This window comes from Apium graveolens, chromosome 8, assembly GCF_009905375.1.
Source record: "Apium graveolens cultivar Ventura chromosome 8, ASM990537v1, whole genome shotgun sequence".
Lineage (NCBI taxonomy): Eukaryota > Viridiplantae > Streptophyta > Magnoliopsida > Apiales > Apiaceae > Apium > Apium graveolens.
The window spans coordinates 184,771,618-184,789,084 of record NC_133654.1 but is presented as its reverse complement, the minus strand read 5'-3'; the positions used below and the strand labels follow the sequence as shown (position 1 = coordinate 184,789,084).

General features: G+C 35.6%; 1 protein-coding gene across 15 annotated transcripts; it reads right to left on the bottom strand.

Annotated features, from left to right (window-relative positions):
• Positions 1-14,537: 14,537 nt before the first annotated feature.
• Positions 14,538-17,123, bottom strand: LOC141677480 (uncharacterized). 15 transcript variants are annotated; one of them, XR_012557437.1, is made up of 9 exons: positions 16,935-17,118; positions 16,795-16,850; positions 16,357-16,679; positions 16,139-16,208; positions 15,916-15,968; positions 15,629-15,747; positions 15,421-15,527; positions 15,223-15,272; positions 14,538-15,111 (listed from the first exon to the last, which is right to left on the bottom strand). XR_012557437.1 is itself a non-coding variant. In XM_074483432.1 (7 exons), the coding sequence occupies exons 2-6, from the start codon at positions 16,575-16,577 to the stop codon at positions 15,424-15,426; spliced, it is 567 nt and encodes a 188-aa protein (XP_074339533.1). In that variant the 5' UTR covers positions 16,578-16,850; positions 16,935-17,120; the 3' UTR covers positions 14,538-15,111; positions 15,421-15,423. The 15 variants fall into 15 exon arrangements, 2 of the variants coding, with proteins under 2 accessions (XP_074339533.1, XP_074339531.1); XR_012557439.1 differs by having other exon boundaries at positions 16,795-16,845; XR_012557430.1 differs by having other exon boundaries at positions 14,538-14,926; positions 15,005-15,111; positions 16,357-16,850; positions 16,935-17,117.
• Positions 17,124-17,467: the final 344 nt, after the last annotated feature.

Here is a 17,467-nt window from a genome sequence, read left to right as displayed (position 1 = left end):
AGAAAATGAATAAACTGTTCGAATTTTTTTGAAAGAGAATAAAACTGTTGTGATGGTTTATAACACACGAACACACGCCTTTATATGACAGCTGGTATGACAATCCGGGATTGTCATACCGATTGTCATACCAGGCAAAAGACAGAAAAAAAACAAATAAAAATAAATAACTGGTATGACAATCTGATAGTCATACCGATTGTCATACCAGTACAAAATAAAACAATATAATTCTGATATTAATTTTATTACTGGCATGACAATCAATAGTCATACCGATTGTCTTGCCAGTTATAAAATTAATCTGATTTTAAAATAAGCAATCATTATTACTAAAATGACTTTCAGCAAGACAATTTCAATTGTCTTGCCGATTGTCTTTCTAGAATAAGATAAAATAAGCATTAACAGATTTATATTTACATGTGTACTGAAATGATTTTCAGCAAGACAATTTTAATTGTCTTGCCGATTGTCTTTGCAGTAGAAAAACAAAATAAATATGTACAGACCTCTAATTATGTACTGAAGCTATATTTCAAAATAGTACAACTGAAATAAACACTTAAAATTTTCACAGAGACAAAGACAATATTTCAGAATTAATTATTTTTATTCCAAAAATAGATTTCTGTTGAATTTTAGCAAATAAAATTCATAGAAAAATATCTTTAGAGGAAATAAAATATTCTGAGATATTTTAAATTAACAAGTAGAGTAAATAACATAGATAAGATAATATATATTACATAGAAATAAGCAAGAAATATGATAAAATGATAAAATAAATTTGCAAATGAATTTTTCATTTATGAAAAATTCATTTGTAAATTCATTCAAGAACAGATTCCAGATATTAATTAAATTAATCACTAAAACTATTTAACATGCCCAATTTACCAACTAATCTGGTAAATGTGGATTCGTCAAGTGGTTTAGTGAAAATATCTGCTATTTGTTCTTCTGTTGGAACAAAAAATAGTTCAACAGTACCATTCATGACGTGCTCTCTAATAAAATGATACCTGATGTCAATATGCTTTGTCCTCGAGTGCTGCACAGGGTTGTTGGTGATGGCTATTGCACTTGTATTGTCACATAAGATAGGAATCTTGTTCAATACAGAGCCATAGTCTCGTAGTTGGTTCCTAATCCACAAGATTTGAGCACAGCAGCTTCCAGCAGCAATATATTCAGCCTCGGCCGTTGAGTTGGAAACTGTTTGCTGTTTCTTGCTGTACCATGAGACTAGCCTGCTTCCTAAGAATTGACAACTTCCTGAGGTGCTTTTCCTATCAACAACACTTCCTGCATAATCTGAATCTGTATATCCGACAAGGTTAAAACCAGATTCTTTAGGGTACCAAATACCTAGATTTGGTGTTCCCTTAAGATATCTTAAGATTCGTTTAACAGCAACGAGATGAATATCTCTAGGATCCGCTTGGAACCTTGCACATAAACATGTAGCATACATAATATCTGGTCTACTTGCAGTAAGATAGAGTAACGAGCCAATCATACCTCTGTAGCTTGTGACATCTACCTTAATGGAGTTTTCACATGGTCCAAGCTTGACAGCTGTAGTTGATGGAGTCCTTGCTGATGCAGAATCCTCTAGATTGTATTTTTTGAGGAGTTCCTTGAGATACTTGGATTGACAAATAAATGTTCCATCTAACCTTTGATTTACTTGTAATCCAAGAAAGAACTTCAGCTCTCCCATCATGCTCATTTCAAACTTGCTGTGCATTAACTTAGCAAATCTCTTACAGAGATTATCATTAGTAGACCCAAATATTATATCATCCACATAGACTTGGACTAATATAGTATCATTCTTATGTTTTTTAGAAAAGAGAGTTTTGTCTATGACACCTCTAATAAAGCTATTTTCAATAAGAAATTCAGAGAGAGTGTCATACCATTTTCTTGGTGACTGTTTTAGCCCATAGATAGCCTTGAAAAGAAAGAAGACAAAATCCATATGATCTGGATCTTCAAAACCAGGAGGTTGCTCTACATATACCTCTTCATCCAGCTTTCCATTCAGAAAGGCGCTCTTGACATCCATTTGATAAACTTTAAAGTTTGAAAATGCTGCGAATGCCAGAAATATCCTGATGGCCTCAAGTCTAGCCACTGGAGCATAGGTTTCATCATAATCAATACCTTCAGCTTGAGAATACCCTTTAGCTACCAGTCTTGCCTTGTTTCTTGTAACCACATCATCTTCATCTAGTTTATTCCTGAATACCCACCTTGTACCAACAGCTTTCTTGTGTACAGGCCTAGGTACCAGTTTCCAGACTTGTTGACTTTCAAACTGATTGAGTTCATCTTGCATAGCAATCATCCAATCTGGATCAAGCAGTGCTTCTTCAATTTTCTTAGGTTCCATCTCAGAAAGAAATCCTGAGAACAGACACTCATTTTGAGTAGCACGTCTAGTTCTGACTCCAACATCTGGATCACCAATAATCAACTCAAAAGGGTGAGCTTTATTCCAGACAGTCTGTCTTGGAAGATTTGATCTTGATGATTCGCCTTGAAATTCATTGTGATGTTGTGTCCTACTAGATGATCCTTCAGCATCTCCCCCTGAGTTGTTGCCATGTTGACTTGAAGATTCTCCGTCAGTAGCAGTGGTATCTCCATTGTTTCCAGAGTTTCCATCACTATTACCTTGAGTATTATCAGGATTAACAGGTTCTTCAACAGCAACAACCTCAGGTTCTTGACCATATTCTGACTCTGAATCTGACGTATCATCAAACTTCAGTTTCTCAGAAGGATCTTCAGTTTGGATACTAGGGAGTTTAGTGTCATCAAATGTAACATTGACACTTTCAGTTACTTTGTGTTGATCAATGATATACACTCTATATGATCTTCTTCCATATCCAACAAAAATACCCTCATATGCCTTTGCCTCGAACTTACCACGACGATCATCTCCATCCTTGAGCACGAAGCATCTGGCACCAAATACATGAAAGTATTTGATAGAAGGTTTCTGTTCATTCAAAATCTCATAAGGAGTTTTCATGAAGTCTTTGTTGATTAGAGTTCGATTCTGAGTATAACATGCAGTATTGACAGCTTCAGCCCAAAAGTACATTGGAAGACCTGATTCATTTAACATCGTTCTTGCAGCTTCAATCAATGTACGATTCTTCCTTTCTACCACTCCATTTTGCTGAGGGGTTCTAGGAGCTGAAAATTGTCTGGTAATCCCTTTGTCTGTACAGAATCCATTTAGAAGTGCATTCTTGAATTCTGTTCCATTATCTGACCTTATTGCTCTAACAGGGACGTTAGAATCTAACTCAATCATCTTGATATGATCAATCACAACTTGTGGTGTTTCATCCTTAGAGTGAAGAAATAAAACCCACGTATACTTGGAATAGTCATCAACTATCACAAGACAGTAACACTTCTTTGACATAGAAAGGATATTAACTGGACCAAATAAATCCATGTGCAATAATTGCAGAACACCAGTTATGGAAGATGTGTCAGTGCCTTTGTGACTTGCTTTCTTTGACTTTCCTTTCTGGCAAGCCTCACATAGTCCTTCTGGAGAGAATTCCAGCTGAGGCAGACCTCTTACCAATTCTCTTTTGACAAGAGAATTCATTGTCTTGAAATTGAGATGGGAAAGTCTCTTGTGCCATAGCCAACTCTCATTTGACGATGCTTTTGCATAGAAACAATTGACTTCAAGATTGCTTCCAGAGTTCATGTCAGCTACGAACAGATTTCCTTTCCGTATTCCCATTAAGGAGGGTTTTTCACTTTTCTTGTGCAGAATCTGACACTTCAGCTTGTCGAATAAAACATTGTAGCCGTTGTCACAGAACTGACTAATGCTAAGCAGATTGTGTTCAAGTCCTTGCACAAGATATACATTTTCAATGATAACATTTCCAGCTTGCAAACAACCATATCCCTCCGTTAAACCTTTGCTGTTATCTCCAAAGGTAACCACTGGGCCAGCTTTCTCAACCACATTTGATAGCAGGGCTCTATCTCCGGTCATATGTCTTGACGATCCACTGTCAAGAATCCACACTACCGGTTGTACCTGTTTAATGCCCTCTTTTCTTGACGATGAGGTGCTTGCATCACTAGCCATGAGAGCAAGATTCCCAACTTCTTCATCTTCACTGTCAGTATCATCCCAGCTTCTTCCCTTTGCCAGGTACGCCCTTTCAGATTTACTCTTCTGATTAGAATCGTAAGAGTTCTTCCTTGCTTGTTTTGGCTTCCTGCATTCTGTGGCAAAGTGTCCCAACTCATTACAGTTGAAGCATCGAATGGTGCTTCGATCAACCATCCCTGTTTTATACCCACCACTGCTGGTGTTAGAGGATGAAGATCCACCTTTCTGAAATCTGTTGTAGTTGGACTTGTACTTGAACTTGGGATTCCTTTTGAATCTGACATTTGAGAATCTCTTGACAATCAGGGCCATTGACTCATCCTCCAATTGCTCCAGTTCTTCCAAGGAATAATAATCATCTCCTGATTGATTTGTAGTAGGAGAATCAAATTCTGCTACTATCACATTATCTTCAACCTTGGAAGACTGTACCATTCTATCTGACTGTTGAGATTGTTGTTGATATAGTGGTTGTTGTTGTTGTTCATCAGCTACCAGAGCAGTAGACGTGCTGACCACTCTTCCTTTCCCGTAAACTTCCTTCTGCTGAATCTGCTCCAACTCATAAGTCTTTAACACACCATATAGCCTTTCCAAAGAAATCTCACTCAGATCTCTTGCTTCTCTTATGGCAGTGATTCTATGTTCGAGATGAGTTGGCAGTGTTAAAAGGAACTTTTTATTGACCTCCCTGATGGAATAGTATTTACCATTAATGTTCAGGTTGTTGATCAATGCATTGTACCTCTCAAACACTTCAGTGATTCCTTCTCCTGGATTGGATTTAAAGTATTCATACTCAGAGGTTAGGATTTCTAGTTTGTTCTCCCTAACTTCCTCTGTGCCTTCATTAATAATCTCAATAGTTTCCCAGATATGTTTAGAATCTTTACAATTCATCACATGTCTGTTCATTAGGGGATTAAGGGAATCTACTAAGATTAATTGAAGGCTAGCATCCAGGGAAGCTTCTTCTATTTCAGCAGGAGAGAAGTCCTCAGGATCCTTCACATAAGTTCTCGCTTTGGTGATCACCACATCATTCTCTATTACCTCTGGTTCAATAACCATAGGAATTTTTGGACCCTTCTTCAACACTTGCAAATATTTGGGATTAGCAACCTGTAAAAACAGTAGCATCTTCTTCTTCCACATCACATAATTTTCTTTATCGAAAAGTGGAATTTTAACGGTTCCAACTTTTTGTGTAGTCATTATGAATTTTTGAGTGAATAAAAATTCAAGAAGTGAAAGAAACACAAAAGTCTAGGATCTTGATTTGTACGTTAATCAGAAGGCTCTGATACCAATTGTTAGGTCCCAATTTGTTTGTAGAAGGGGGGGTTGAATGCAAACAATACCGTTTCGTCGAATAAAATGCGGAATAAAATTGTGAAACAAAATTCAAGTTAAATAAAACTTTTATTAAACTTGAAAGGTGTTACAACTACGGTATCGGTTACAAGGGATTAATCTCAAATCAATTATTACAAATTTAGAATAAATTCGACATGAACTTTTTCTATTTTTGTAATTAAAAGATCAAATGCTAAAAGCGATTTGAGATTAAGTTCTAGGGATTTTAATCCGCTAGATAGATACACAAGAACAAGATAAGTATTTCTAGTTGATTGGATTTAACTTTACAATCTAGAAAATTGATCTGGAAGTTGCAGAATAGATGTAATATTTTTCTGCTTCTTTTTCTCTTTTGTTCTTCTGTATGTTGTGTTCTGTTTGATTGATTGATATTTTGAATTGCTGCTTCTGCTTCTATTTAACAATCCAACCGAGAGAAAAAGAACTGGAATGACAATCCTTTTTAGCTTGAAAGACTTTCGGTGAGACAATCTATTAAAGCTAGCAAGACAATTAAAATGAACTAGCAAGACTTTCGGTATGACTATTGATTGTCATACCGATTGTCATATTAGTTCAAATGAAATTGTTTTACTGAATTAATAATTGATTTTAATCTAAATAATAATTCTATCAATACAATCAACTGAATTAGCATGACATTCGGTATGACTATCAATTGTCATACCGATTGTCATACTAGTACAATCAGTTGTCTTTTTTTTAGAATTATCACAGATTTTAATCAATTAACATTCTGAAAATCCTCATTTATTAATTCTAAATTAATTAATCAATTTAATTCAATTAATCAATAAATTAATCCTTGCAGATATAATTTATTCTCTTAATTAAATTATATGACTTAATTAATTAATAGAGAATTAATACTATCCCTGAGCAGCATCCATTCTTCTGACAATCTTCTGAAAGTCTCTGAGACTTATGAATCAATTCCGTCACTTTAATGCTGACACTCGATGTACTGTCTGGTTCATGAGTGACTAACTTTCGTGACGTTTCTTCATGTCTTGACTTTGTTGTTATGATTGAATCCTTGTAATAAATGATACCTTGACGAGATCTCTGTCACTTGATTAAATCCACGATCTTGATTTATATCACTGAGGCATGATCAAATTCTTGAACTTCTTCCAGTGAATCTTCAAGTCTGCAGATGAACAATGTTCCTTTATTCTTTGACAGATGTTACTTTGTGAGATCTCTCTGATGCTTGATCCACTATTTACTTATTACATTCTTATTTGAGTTGAGTTAAATACTCGAATAAACGAGTAGGCTATGACATATGCCTTTCAATCTACCACTACATTAGCTTTTCCTGGGTGATAGTTAATGTTAGGAATATGTTGTGTACTTGATGATAAGCTAAACAAAATACCTTAGTAGATTTAACTTAGTGAATTTTGTATCACCCGACGGATGAACAATTATAGTCCTGAAGGATGATTCAATATAGTCCCGACGGATGACTAATTGATATCCATCGGGTGAGTAGCTTATGTAACAATAAGTCATGTAGCACATTTATGCAAACAAATTTGTATAGTTTCTGTAGTAGCTTATGAGTCATGGAGACTGTTAGTAGATGTGCAGAATAAGTTGATTAAATGTAAATATAAGATGTCTTGTAATTCTGCACAAATGAAATGGAGTCAATTGATAAATGCATACCCGACGGATAATTAACAAAGCCACCCGACGGATGATCAACAAGGCAACCCGACGGATAACAAGCATGTACCCAACGGATGATCAATTCAAACATTTGTTGACAGTGCCAACACAGTCACATGCGTTGGTTGTTTGCAAAAGGAATGTGGCAGCCTGTTTAGCAGGAAAATGAGAACAAAGAAGCATTACCATTTTCATGCAAGCTATGAAGGTTTTTAAAGATGCTGGAATAGAGTAATGAAGTAGCATAGAGTTAGACTTGATAGTTTTGTTTTATTATCTTGTCTTTTTGCTATTTAAACTTGGTGATATATAAAACAAGTGCAGCAAGTAGAACAACAATGAACTAGACTAACAAAATATATTTTTCAGAGAAATATTTGTAAGCTGAATCCTTTAGCATTTCTCTGAAAGTTTTAGTTGTTCATACTTATAAGCAGCTGTGAGCTTATTTGAGCTACACAGAGTTCTCTCGATATATATATATATATATATATATATATATATATATATATATATATATATATATATATATATATATATATATATATATATATATATATATATATATATGGTGGATACATTCAAATCCACCAGAAAGTTTTAAAGACTTGTGGTTTTATTACTTGTGTTTTGATTTATATAATTTTTTCATTCCGCACTTTGCAAATCAAACACATATATATTATTGAGTTAGAACCAGTTTTCGAAAATCTTAAAAGAATCCAGAATTACATTCAACCCCCCCTTCTGTAATTCTTGTTGTATTGTTAAGAAATAACAATATGTATCAGAGCAAGCTCTTGAAGTACAAAGAGTTTAAAGATCACAATAAAACAGCAAGATGAATAAGAAGGATGTTGGAGTGAAGATTCCATTTCTGGACAAAGACAATTATCACCACTGGAAGGTGAAAATGCACCTACATCTTCTTTCTCAAGATGAGGCTTATGTGGATTGCATGGAAAGAGGTCCTCATGTACGAATGAGAGCTGCAACAGGGAATGAACCATCTGTTCTCAAGCCTAGGCATGAATGGTCAGATCCTGATATTGAGCAAGTCAGGAAAGACAAGAAGACCATGAATATATTCTTCAATGGAGTTGATGGTAATATGTTTGATAACATCATTAACTGCAAAACTACTAAGGAGGTTTGGGATACAATTCAGATTATCTGTGATGGTACTGAGCAAGTAAGGGAAAATAAGATGCAGCTGCTAATTCAGCAATATGAGTACTTTTATTGTGAAGATAGTGAATCTCACTGACATTTTTAGTAGGTTTCAAAAACTGCTAAATGCTCTGAAGTTGCATGGAAGAGTCTATCAGACAAAAGACTCCAATCTCTCTTCCAAAGGTATGGAAACCAATGACAGTCTCATTGAGAAACTCTCAAGATTACAAGGAGTTTACTCTGGAGAGACCGTATGGCATCGTGAAGACTTATGAGCTTGAAATAGAGCAAGATGAGAGGATGGAGAAAGGAAAGAAGAAAGGAGGGTCCATAGCACTGGTTGCTGAGTTGGAGAAAGAGAAAGAGGAGAAGGTAGAAGCTGTTGAGTCTACTTCAAAGGTCTGTGAAAACAAGGGCAAAGGGCTGGTAGCAGAAAATGAAGATTCTTTGAGCCAAGATGATATGGATGATATTGATGAATATCTTGCATTTCTTTCCAGAATATTTGCCAAGCTCAAGTTCAAAAAGAACTTAGGAGCAGCTAAGCCAAATAGAAACATGGTGGATAAATCAAAATTGCACTTGACAATGTTATGTCAAACAGGGTAATTGGATGCAAGACTGTAAAAGAAATCTGGGATGCATTGGAAGCGAGATGTCGATGAACCAATGCCATCAAAAAGAACAGGAAGACAATACTCACACAAGAATATGAGCACTTTGACTCAAAATCTGACGAGTCACTAACTGATACATATGACAGATTCACAAAGCTGTTGAATGATCTGTCACTAGTGGATAAGGAATATGGTCCAGAAGATTCAAATATGAAATTCCTACTAGCTCTTCCTGAAAAGTAGGATTTGAAAGCTACTACAATAAGAGACAACTATGAACTTACTGATATGTCTCTTGATGAAAACTATGGGATGCTCAAGACTCATGAACTTGAGATGGAGCAAAGAAAGAAGAGGTATGGAGGGAAGTCTAGGACAGTTGCTTTAAAGACTGAAGAAGCCAATTGTCTCTAGGAAGGCAAAAGGATATGCTCTCATCATACAGTCTGATTCAGAGTCATCAGATTCTGATGATGATGATTCAGAACCTAAAAATTTATCTGAAGTGGATGTTGATGCAGAGATGATGCAACTGTGTGCTCTTATGGTGAAGGGTATCATGAAGATAGCCTACAAGAAATTCAAAAATGGTAAGAAGGTTTCCAGGAAAGGTGGAAGTTCTGACAAGAAAGGGTTCAGAAAGACTGAAGGTAAAGGAGAAAAGTCTGACAGATGAGACAACTCAAATGTCAAATGCTATAATTATGGTGAAGGAGGCCACATCTCTCCTGATTGCAAGAAAAGAAAAGGTGATAAAGGCCAGGCACTTATCACAAAGAAGAAAAATTGGGCAGACACTTCAGAATCTGAAGAAGAGGTGAACTATGCCTTAATGGCAAATGCTGATAGCAGTTCTGATGCTGCTAAACTAGAGGTACATCTATCAACTCTTGCTTTTGATATAGAAGATATTACTACAAGACTCCTAAACACCAACTACCTTTAGAAATCATTTCCTTATATTTTTTTATCAAAAATTAGAACAAAAAATATGATAAAACCGAATGAAACTTTAGAAAATCCAATATGCAACCATTTGTAGTAACATGCATGAAGATTTAGTGACATGCATTGACACTTATTAAACTAATCACATAATCAACTTCCAATAATCATTATATCCAAAATTTTAAGCATAAAATTTGATTTGAAAACCAAGAACTCAAGCAAACACCAAACAAGTAACTTGCACTCTACATCACATCTTGTTTACAATAAATCAATTCGAAAATCCAATTTTGCAAAGCCGCCGGCTCCTATTTGGTCATGGACGGTGGTGGTCAAACTCGAGGGTGTCCATGCACCGGTCTCCCTTCGAATTTTGGACTTCTAAACCACGTAATCTATCTCAACTAATATACTATACATCCTTATGAACATACACCAAGAAATTGTACTTTTTTTGGATATAATCAAAGAGAGGGTTTTGTAAAACTAAATCAATAACTTACATGCAAGTGATGTAAAGATAGGGGATTGGAAAAGATTAAGATTGATGGTGAAATCTTTGAAAACCGAGTAGAACTTGAGGTTGCATGTGAGAGAGAGAGTAGCGAGAGAGAGAAAGAGAGGGAGAGAGAGAGAGAGAGAGAGAGATACGGGGGAAAACGAAGAAGTAGGAGGAGGAGGAAGGAAGGGGGTATATATAGTGGAGTGGAGGGGCAAAAGAGTAATTTTCAATTGTTTTCTCTTTTCTTTTATATCAAATTACTATAATATAAAAACATTTTTATAAAATCTGTAAGTGCCACAAATCTATTTTTAATATAAAGAATATGAAATTAGCTTTCTCCCCATATATTCAGAATAATTTTTGAGTGAACGGATTAATTTCTATGGATTTTACAATTAAATCATAATAATAGAAATAAACTCTGGAAAATTATTTTAAAATATCAGGATATTAAAATGAATTTAACTACCATTTTCGGAAAGTCCCTAGGACTATTCCAAAGGTAATAAAACAAACTTCGCACTTTTATCATTCTCTGATAATTTTATAAAAATATATAAGGATCAAATAATCCTTAATAATACCAAATAAACTCTTTTGAAAATATTTAAAATTCTTGAATCGCAATCGTAAATATCCAAAACATATATTCACATAATATTCAATATTTCCCTATCTAAACATAATCCATATATTATCTTATTCTTAATTCTTTTTCACTATATCTTTCTTTTGAGTAACGAGTCACGTTCGAAATGGATGGCCCGACAAAACATAGCTTATGTCTTTCGCTGATTCATCAAACTGGAACGAGACATTTTACGTTATCTTTTACTATTTCACAGAAATTACACATAAGCCGCAAAATTATATAACTTTATATTTATACTCATAAATCCACATAATTCACAATTAGATCACAAAACTATATTTTATTCATATAATTACATCGCGAAAAAATCCCAGTCGTTACAATCTACCCTCCTTAAAAGGATTCCGTCCTCAGAATCTGACCTAAGCAAACAAATGGGGATATTTCTCACGCATTTCGCTTTCTAATTTTCTATTTGATTCCTCGACCTAGGGGTTTCTCCACAAAACTAAAACTAATGGAACAATCTTATTTCGAAGCGCTTTTTCTTTCTGATCTAAAATTTAAACGGGTTGTTCCACATAAGACAAATCTTGTTGAATTTCCACGGGATCCAATTCGATTACGTGACTAGCATCTGCATTATACTTCTTCAAAAGAGACACGTGTAACACGTTATGGAGATGTTGCATGTGCGGAGGTAACGCTAACATGTATGCCACTTTTCCGACTTGCTTTAACACTTCGAATGGTCCAATATATGTGGGACTCGATTTTCCTTTCTTTCCAAATCTGGATAAGCCTTTCCATGAAGATATATTTATCAACGCTTTGTCACTGAGTTCAAATATCGTATCCTTTCGATTCTGGTCTGCATATTTCCTTTGTCGATCTTGAGCAACTATCTGGCTTTAACGAATCACTTCCACTTTTTCCTTCGTTTGCTAAACTAGTTTTGGGCCTAACAGCTTGCGCTCGCCAACTTCATCCTAATATGTAGGATCTATATTTTCTTTCATATAACGCTTCATAAGGAGGCATGCCAATACTCGCGTGATAACTGTTGTTATATGAATATTCTATCAACGGCAAATGTTCGTCCCAATTTCCTTTGAAATCCATCGCACAAGTTCTTAACAAAGCTTCGATCGTCTGAATAATTCTCTCGCTTTATCCATCTGTCTGCGGATGATACGCTGTACTCATTTTCAACTTCATACCCAAATGATCATGAAATTCTCGCCAAAATCTTGAGTTAAATTTGGATCTCTATCAGATACGATAAATACTGGTACTACATGACGCATTACAATTTCGTCCAGATATAACTTGACTAACCTTTCCAATGAGAATATTTCCTTGATTGGAAAGAAATGCGCGGACTTTGTCAGTCGATCAATGATCACCCAAATTACATCATAATTATCCTTGGTATTTGGTAATCCTACCACGAAATCCATCGCGATATGTTTCCACTAGTGGTTGAAGCAATCTGCTCGATCGTTGGTGTTCCGCCTTTACTATTTGACAAGTATAGCACTTACTTATCCACTATGTGATTTCCTTTTTCATGTTTGGCCACCAATAGTTCTCTTTCAAGTCTTTGTACATTTTCATACTTCCAGGATGAACTGAAAACCTCGAATTAAGCACTTCATGTAGAATCTCATGCTTTAATTCTGAAACATTAGGAATCCAAATACGCGAATAAACTCTGTATATTCCTTTATCATCCTTTCGAGCCTTAATCTCTTCTCCAAACAGTTCATCCTTCTCATGGTCCATCACTTGTTCCTAACAACGTCGAATCTTTTCCAGAATTTCTGGTTGAAATGCCATTGTGTATATCACTTCATTTCCCTAATTACGGAATTTGTATCTCTATTTTCATCTTCTCAAATTCTTCGATCAATTCTGTGGACGAAGTTAATATATTCAATCTTTCTTTGCGGCCTAGCGCATCCTCTACAACATTCTCCTTTCCGGGATGATAACTTATCGTGTAGTCGTAATCCTTGATTAATTTCAACCATCTCCTTTGTCTCATGTTCAATTCTTTCTGCGTAAAGATGTACTTCAAGCTCTTGTGGTCCGTATAAATTTCACACTTTTTTCCGTACAAATAGTGTCTCCAAATCTTAAGGGCGAACAAAATTACTGCTAATTCCAAATCACGCGTAGGATATTTCTGCTCATGCAGCTTCAATTGACATGACGCATATTCTATCACCTTTCCATGCTGCATCAACATGCAACTTAATCCTTTATATGAAGCATCACTATATATTATAAACTCACCCCTCTCATCAGGTAGGACCGACACTGGTGCAGAAACTAACCTTTTCTTTAGGTCCTGAAAACTTTTTTCGCACTTATCTGTCCATATAAACTTCTCGTTCTTTCTTATAAATTTAGTCAGTGGAACTGCTATTTTAGAAAAATCTTGTACAAATCATCGGTAATATCCAGCCAATTCCAAAAAGCTTCTTACTTCCATTGGAGTCTTTGGTCTTTTCCAATTCATAACAGCTTCAATCTTTGTAGGATCCACTTTGATACCCTCACTATTGACTACGTGTCCGAAAGCTGAACTTCCTTTAACCAAAACTCGCATTTAGAAAAATTTGCGTACAACTTCTCTTTCCTCAGGATTTCCAAAGTAATCTTCAAATGTTCCATATGTTCCGCTTCCGATTTGGAGTAGATCAAAATATCTTCGATGAATACTATTACGAACTTGTCCAAGCATTTCTTAAATACTCGATTCACAAGATCCATAAAAGCAGCTGGCGCAATTGTCAATCCAAACGTCATTACCAAGAATTCATAATGTCCATATCTCATTTGAAACGCCTTCTTAGGTATATCTTCCGCCTTAATGTTCAATTGATGATATCCCGATCTTAAATCGATCTTCGAGAAACAGGTACCTCCTTTCAGCTGATCAAACAAATCGTCAATTCGCGGTAGAAGGTACTTATTCTTGATAGTCAACTTATTGAGTACACGATAATCGATACACAATCTCATACTTCCATATTTCTTCTTCACGAACAACACTGGTACACCCCACGGGGTTACCACTACGCCAATAATGGCTTTCTGTAACATTCCAAAAAAGTTGTAAGAGGCCCAATACATGTTGCTAAAGATTAAAAAATTAAACGACTAACACTTTTCTGATGTTAGTATTATTGGTGTTGACTTATGGTTAAAGGCAACTTTTTCTTATTTAGGGTAACACCGGAAATTAGTTGCCAAAAACTACGGTTTTGCAAAAAAATGGGCCCACATGAGGTGGATTGTCACATGGACTGCCACAAAGCGTGACACGTGGATTTTTGACATGTGGCTTTTTGACACATGGAAGGTGGGCCCCACCTGTCCCCACTAATAGATGGGGCCCACTTGCAAGATTTTTTAATACCTACTAAGCAATGGTCAATTTTTTTTTGGATAAATTAATTAGGGCGGCACTTCGTATAGATTTTATATTAAGAAAGAAGAATTTACAATGAGAGTACTACTCTCAAAATAATCTCTCGGACCAAACTCCAAGAGAAATAAAAGGAAAAGAAAAACTAAAGAACAAAAACACAAGCCTAGCTAATAGGTTAACCAAGAAATCCCCCAAACAAAAAGATCACAAAAATTGGCCACCGAACTCAGACCTGCCAGAACAGAAGTAGCATAAACTTCAAAAAACCAGCACCTCCTAAATTAGCCAACCCACCTTCGACTCGCATACATGCCAAAACCTAGACCAAACCGGAAGCAGCTCAAAAATTTCACAGCTTAACAATTTCACATTCTTCTACAACGGAATGAATATGCAATACTGCCTTGTATCCAGCAGTGTAAATTGCCTGAAATTATAATGTCATTGGAATTAGTTACATGAGGCAGCGATAACAATGTACAAATTAGATTTTTCATGTCTCAACATTGAAAAGAAGCACCAATGAACACCAAAAAGAAACGAAAATGAACAAACTTATTCCCGTTTCTGTTCATCCAGATTTGGAGGTGCTGAGCTAGTTCTGGAAGGTACCTGTAAGCACATGCATTCAATCCTTGAATTAAAAATTAAAGATCATGCAGTTGTGAGTTAGCTTCAGAATAGCCTACAACATGCATTCTTTCCAATCAGTATGAACATTACCTGCATCAAACCAGGACTTATTAATCCAAACTGAAGCGTAAAATCTCCACCTGATTCACCATACACTGGTTTCAGCTTATTACATACAATACCCCAAATATTAAACATGAGTACATCAAACAGCTAAAAATGTTACATTAAAAAGAAATTTTTGTTAATGAATGACTATTTTGACAACTCAAATTTTAAAAATACAACCTTTTACAGGGGTTGATGGACATTCGTTGCTAGAGCCTTTGGCAAACCTCTGGTACTTTTCTGTGACGGCATAACTGCTGGCTTGACATCAACCTGTGCATCGACTCCTGGAACAAAAATCACAAATAAAACAAAACTTGAGCACCACACTACACTTCAAACAAAAACACACAAACAAAACAACGAAACAAAAAAAGACAACCAATACCATGTAATAGCAAATGAGCACCATTAGCAGCCAGAGCAGCATTATCACTAGACTCCAAATTCACACCACCACTCAAAACCCAAGTTTTCACACCTTGCACAGTACTCGGCTTTTTAAAACTGCAACACAACAAAACACCAATATTCACTCATTTCATCAGATTACCACACACACATCCCTACAAACATAACCATAAACCAAAAAACAAACAATCACGCAAAAAATAACTTTGCACACTCGCACATTACTAGGCTACTTGAAACTACAACAACTGAACGAAATACCACCTCTTCTCAAAAAATAACCAGCCCGAGGAGACCAAAACAAGAAGACGCAACACCTGCATAAACTGGATTCTAAATCATCCCAGCCAAACAAAATGAAACTAAAAACTCTCAAAATGAAACTAAAACTTTATGCTTACATATCTTATAAAATATTTTAGTTACTCAAATGTATAATGTAGTAGCGGTAAAGGTAATGGATAAATTCTTCAAAAGCCGCCAATACCTGAGCAAAAAAATCATTTTCAACAGCTTTGCCAGCATCAGTTCTTGTTCTACAGCTAAAGCAAGTATCACTAAAGCAAATAAAAAATACAACTTTATCACTGAATCATTCACTAAAACACCTCAATTAACCTCAATGACACAATCCCTGCAACTTCCCCTAAATATCCAATCAAATCAAAATTCAATCACATGAATTAAAGAAGAAAAAAGTAATACCTTTCCTGGCCAGCAGTGTCCCATATTTGAGCTTTGATGACTTTGGCATCAACATTAAGACTCTTGGTAGCAAATTCAACACCAATAATTGACTTTGATTCAAGATTAAACTCATTTCTAGTGAATCTTGAAAGCAGATTTGATTTACCCACACCTGAATCACCTATTGAAACCAACTTGAACAAGTAATCATACTCATCTTCACTTCTGTATCCAGCCATCTCTCTCTCTCTGAATAATTACAGATCTTTGTTTTTCACAGGGATGATTGTTATTTTTCCGGGCTGTCTAGATTCTTGGGCAGATCAAAAAATAGAAATGACCTAAACTAATTGAATAATCATTAGTTTATACGGCACCTCTCGGCCTCCAATCAACAGACTCAGGCAACATGCCATCATCATCATTCCTTATACGGTAAGTACGAAGAGTAGATACCTGAACGAGATTAACAATCTCACCACGGACAACGTATTCACATTCAATGACCTGAACTAATTAATTTAAAAAAGAGCAAATCAATAGGGAAAAAAAGACAAACAAAGTATAATAAGTTGAATAAAGAGGAATAGACATACCTTGGGATTGATGAATTCGAGAGTGATGGAGTGAGAAGGCCTGACGGTGTTGAGAGATTGAACGGGAGGAGTAGATGTGAAGAAACGAGAGAGAAGAGGCGTTGAAATAAAACTAGAATAAAAAATTCCTTCTGTGCAGCCCAAAACAATAAACATAGAGATTTGTGAATGTGTTTGTTTGCTTTGTTTCGCACGGATCGATGAGCTGGCCTCTCTGAGAATCGTTGGATATTTTGGTTTTGATGTTGGAGATCAAGCAGATAGTACATATTTTATTTGAGTAAAAAAAACAAAAGTTAATGAAAAAATTATTTAGTTTCTTTTCATTTTTTTAGAAATCTATACTTACATGTAAATAAATGAAGATCTTCATTTTTTTCATCTAAAAATAAGTTTTTTTAAATAGATTACTTTTTGTTTAAATATGAGTGGGGTCCTACCATGTCAACAGCGTGGGGCCCACAGTAAGGACATCAGCGACAAGTCAGCAGTGGGGAACCACCATATGGGACCCACTGTTGACACGTCGTGTC

Coding starts and splice junctions, on each gene's coding strand:
- LOC141677480 (XM_074483432.1), bottom strand. CDS start 16,577: ATGGCTGGATACAGAAGTGAAGATGAGTATGATTACTTGTTCAAGTTG. Junction 15,748..15,915: donor TGGTTATTTTTTGAGAAGAG/GTGGTATTTCGT, acceptor GTTGTGTTGCAG/TTTTAAAAAGCCGAGTACTG. Junction 15,528..15,628: donor TGCTCATTTGCTATTACATG/GTATTGGTTGTC, acceptor TTTTTGTTCCAG/GAGTCGATGCACAGGTTGAT.